General features: G+C 48.0%; 1 protein-coding gene across 1 annotated transcript; it reads right to left on the bottom strand.

Moving 5' to 3' along the window:
- Positions 1-648: 648 nt before the first annotated feature.
- Positions 649-1,434, bottom strand: LOC114902479 (proline-rich protein 23B-like). The gene has a single exon (XM_029234759.1). It carries the CDS (start codon positions 1,432-1,434, stop codon positions 649-651), a length of 786 nt encoding a protein of 261 aa, XP_029090592.1.
- Positions 1,435-4,815: the final 3,381 nt, after the last annotated feature.

Here is a 4,815-nt window from a genome sequence, read left to right as displayed (position 1 = left end):
GTGCTGAAAACATCTGATAAAATCCATCATTTATTCATAATGAAAAGTGAACTTGGCTGGAAGAGAACTTCCTCAGGTTAAGAGGAAGCTATGAACAAACATCGTACAATTATGTATAGTAACCATCATACTGTTTTGCAGTTTTCCAGGAGAGAAGCTCAAAGCACCAAGAAAGAGAAAAGCCATGGCTAAAAATCTTTACAAATTCATGGGAAAACATATAACATGAGAAATCCATTTATTTTTTGGTTTGGGGAGAAATAGGGTAGCAACGGTATGGTGCTGGAGAGAGTAGAATTTGAGAGAAAATAACTGATGCAAACGAGCGGGAATGGATAGGCCTGAGAATGATCTTGTAAAGAAGTCCAGATGTCTGAAAACACATTGTCCGGTATCCCTGGGCAGATTTTCCATTTCAGAGATGAGGTCTAGAGTCTGCTTTCTTTTCCTGACGTCTTCTCCTGCTACTATAGCCAGTCTGGAGGGGAAAAGGAGTTGTTGGCACATGAGATGCTTAATTTCCAGGTTGTAGGACATTCAGTGTAAAAGACGCTGGGAAATCCATTGGGCCTCCAGGATGGTAGCCAGAATGTGTGTGTGTGTGTGTGTGTGTGTGTGTGTGTGTGTGTGTGTGTACCGGGGTGCAGTTCATTCCGGGAACAGACATCTCTGGGCCTTGCGCTTAGGACCATGAGGGCGTTGGGGGCGCTCGTGAGGACCCGGAGGACTCGGAGAGGGAGGTAGAGGTTGGAGTGGTGAGTCGGGGAAGGGCTCCAGAAGGTGGAAGCCCAGGTCGTCGTCGTGGTGAGGAGAGCCTTTCTCTGGACTAGGGGTGGGCGCCCGAGGCCAGGGCTCTGGGACAAAGCCCTGCGCGCTGGGGCCCGACACCCTTGCGGTGGGGCTGCGGAGCCCGGCGACGGAGCCGGCTTCAGCATCCATCCCAGGCGGCAGGAACTCGGCGTCCGCGTCCTCCTTGTTGGCCTCTTCTTGGCAGGCGATCTCTGGGACAGCTGCGCACAAGAATCCCGGCTCCAGGGCCATGTACTCCCCGGGAGGGCTCAGGAAAGCGCCCCGTCCCAGGCCCTGTCCGCACGGGCCTTCCACACCCGAGGCCAGGAGGGCCTCGGGGACCAGCATGAGGGTGTGATCTCCGAGAGACACTTGCAGCACGGACGTGGGCTCGGGCTCAAGGAGCACGTCGACGTCGTCTAGGGACAGGTGCAGGGCACAGCCGGCGGGCAGGACCGCTACGGAAGTGAGCGCGTCCGCGGTCGGAGGTCCCGTCAGGTTGTCCAGGCTGGGCGCCGCCTCGGACTCGGACTCGGGGCCCTCGGGCTCCTCCGTGCGGCGGCGCTTGGCGGGGCCGGGTCCTTCGGTCTGCGGTCCCCACCAGTCCGCAGGGTAGGCACTGGGGCTGCGGGGCCGGCTGCCCATGACCTCGACCGACGGACAGCGCTCCCGGGGCCTGGCAGAGGGCGAGGGGGGCGCTCGATCCTGCACGCTGTGACGGGTTCCGACGACGGCTGAGGCAAGCCGGGGCGGGGCGGCGCGATGCGGGGACGGCAGGACTGCGCGCTACGGGACGAGTCCTCGGAGCTCTGGGGCCGCCTCCCCGGGGTCCTGCAGTTCAGGTTTCTAGGGGAGCGGCGTCTGTCGCTAGGCTGGGCCTGGCGCCTTCGAATCTTCAGCTCCTCGCGCCGATTCGTCTACGCGACAGACAGCGAAAGATGTTGCAGGTGAAGCCAGTGGAATCCTAGTCGCAAAATGTCACGCTAAGCTCCGCCCCCTCCAAGGCTCCGCCCCGTAGAACTCGCGGTGTCTGTGCTGCCCAATAGCCGGGGCTGTGGTTGGTAGGAAGCTACTGTTGTAGTCCTAACAGGGGGCAGAATACTCGTGTACTTCATTTTTAGAGGAAAAAAAGATACACCGGAAATGGAACTTTAAATATTAGTGACCTTTAAGGTTAATATTTTCCTTTGATTTCAGGCATTCTAGGGAAAAAAACCACTCAAATAGACCACCCCCTTGGCAACATAAAACGGACCTATCTAAATGTCCCATGAAATTCCTTTAATGCTTGGTCTTTCATTTCAGGAGTAAATGGAAAATACTCATATATGTTTAGGTAAAGTTCTGTCTTAATAGTAAAATATTTGTGGCAGTTCCTTCCTGAAGATAAAAGCTGTTATAAAATTAAAACAACCTTAGTATAATTAAATTGTTTTATTCAGTATTTATTATATGTCAACCGTTCTACTGAGGTTTAAAAAATGATCTTTTTAAAAAAATGTTTTTAATTTTTATTTATTTTTGGCTGCGTTTGGGTCTTTGTTGCTGCGTGCGGGCTTTCTCTAGTTGCGGCGATCGAGGGCTACTGTTTGCTGCGGTGCACAGGCTTCTCGTTGCGGTGGCTTCTCTTTGTTGCGGAGCACGGGCTCTAGGCACACGGGCTTCTGTAGTTGTGGCACGCAGGCTCAGTAGTCGTGGGTCTTGGGCTCTAGAGTGCAGGCTCAGTAGTTGCGGCACACGGGCTTAGTTGCTCCACGGCATGTGGGATCTTCCCAGACCAGGGCTCGAACCCGTGTCCCCTGCATTGGCAGGCGGATTCTTAACTACTGCGCCACCAGGGAAGTCCAGAAAATGATCTTTTCCTTAGAAGATAGCCCAACACTTTGTTGAGGTATGATTGACATACAAAAAGCTGTACACATGTAATATAAACAACTTGAGTTTGTAGATAAGCATACACTCGTGAAACTACCACCACAATCAAAACCATAAAAATCTATGACCTGCAAACGTTTCTTCCTGCCCTCTTTGAAAAAAAAATGATCTTTTTTACTTTTCACTACAGCTGAAGCTCAGAGTGGTCAAGTGAGGTTTCAAAAATTAAATATGTACCAAGTTTGTGTTAGATATAGGCATCCAATGCAGACTTATCTGGTTTTAAATCATGAACTCTTAACTCATACATTTATAGCACACACCTAAGAGTGAATTACTAATTGGTCCTATGTGTGTCTTTTGAAGTTAATAGGTAGGGACTTCCCTGGTGACGCAGTGGTTAAGAATCTGCCTGCCAGTGCAGGGGACACGGGTTTGATCCCTGATCTGGGAAGATCCCACATGCTGCAGAGCAGCAAAACCCGTGCGCCACAACTACTGAAGCCCATGTGCCTAGAGCCTGTGCTCCGCAACAAGAGAAGCCACTGCGATGAGAAGCCCGCGCACTGCAACCAAGAGTAGCCCCTCCTGGCCTCAACTAGAGAAAAGCCAGCATGCAGCACCGAAGACCAGACACAGCCAAAAGTAAATAAATAAATAAATTTAAAAATTATAAAAAAAAAAAATTAAAAAAAGTGTTAATAGGTAATGCCTTCCTCTTTTTTTTTTCCAAAATATTTTTCACAGTTTAAACTCCTGTGAGCGGAGTATGTTTCCATTTCATTACATCCTTGTAAACATTTCTTATTGATAGACTCTTAACTGTTTTCCAACCTCGTGTAGTAAAATGCTATATCATTGTGTTCTCATTTTGCACTTCTGATTGCCAGTCAAGGTGGATCATTTTTTTCATACGCTTATTAGCCAATATTATATTTAATTCTTTGAAATATTCCCATCTTCTTTTTTTTTTTTTACTTAGAAAAATTAGGTTTCAACTTTTCCTCCAGTTTTTTGCAGTGCTGGTTCCTTCTTCAAAGACCAACTCCGAGAGCACCTTCTTGAAAAGGGCATTTCTGACCATTTTGTTTGGAATGGTTTCTTCACTTATTCTCTATCTCATCCCTCTCTCTGTGGCCTTCATAGTATTACCACATTCTGTAAATAAACAAAATATTGTTTAAAGAAGTTGGGGTTCAGTCATACTAGTACCAGTCACTTATCAAATGTATGTGTAGCAAATGTCTCTATCACAGTCTTTGAAGACTTTAGCACTTGATTCATTGTAATTCTCACTCATTCCACATCTGCTATAACTTGTGGTGAGTTTAATATTGTCATGGATCCCTCCTCCCCCCACATCTTGGCTTCTTAGTGCTCTTCCTCTTCAGTAATTTTGTCCTCCCTCCTACCTCGACTCATACTCTTTACCTTGTCATTATGAAACTTATATGGTAGTCATCAGTTACATCCATTAGACTATAACTTAATTAGTAAATAGTAAACTGTAAACTGCCTTCACTGGTCAAGCTCACTTTAACTGTTTGTACAAAACCTTGCATATCCTCCAAGCATCATGAAGCCTAAACGATAAGTTACAAGGCCTCTTCACGACCCCTATAGATAAGTACCTCTGATGTAAGAGTCTTAAGATGTTTGCCCGAGTCGTTTTCTTGGAACTTGGAGTCAGTTGTCTAGTTTGAACTTCAGCTGGTTAAGACTGGTTGGGACAACCGACTCTCCCCTCGGGCATGCGAGAGTGTCTGATCGGTGGCCGTTTGATGTCAGAGGGCCAAAACCTCCACCCTAAGGATATGCTAATGCCGCCATTTTCTGAACATGCATCCTCTGAAGAAGCATGTAGCTTAGTTGCACCTGCCGAGAATAATGATACCTCATCTTTTTTAAAAAAAATTAATTAATTTTATTTATTTATTTTTGGCTGTGTTGGGTCTTCGTTGCTGCATGCGGGCTTTCTCTATTTGCAGTGAGCGGGGGCTTCTCTTCGTTGCAGCGTGCAGGCCTCTCATTGCAGTGGCTTCTCTTGTTGTGGAACACGGACACTAGGCGTGTGGGCTTCAGCAGTTGCGGCACAAGGGCTCAGTAGTTGTGGCACGCAGGTTCTAGAGTGCAGGCTCAGTACTTGTGGCT

The sequence above is a fragment of the Monodon monoceros genome, unplaced genomic scaffold (assembly GCF_005190385.1).
Source record: "Monodon monoceros isolate NGI ecotype Baffin Bay Population unplaced genomic scaffold, NGI_Narwhal_1 Contig3206_ctg1, whole genome shotgun sequence".
Lineage (NCBI taxonomy): Eukaryota > Metazoa > Chordata > Mammalia > Artiodactyla > Monodontidae > Monodon > Monodon monoceros.
This window is presented reverse-complemented; position numbering and strand designations above follow the sequence as displayed.

Coding starts and splice junctions, on each gene's coding strand:
- LOC114902479 (XM_029234759.1), bottom strand. CDS start 1,434: ATGGGCAGCCGGCCCCGCAGCCCCAGTGCCTACCCTGCGGACTGGTGG.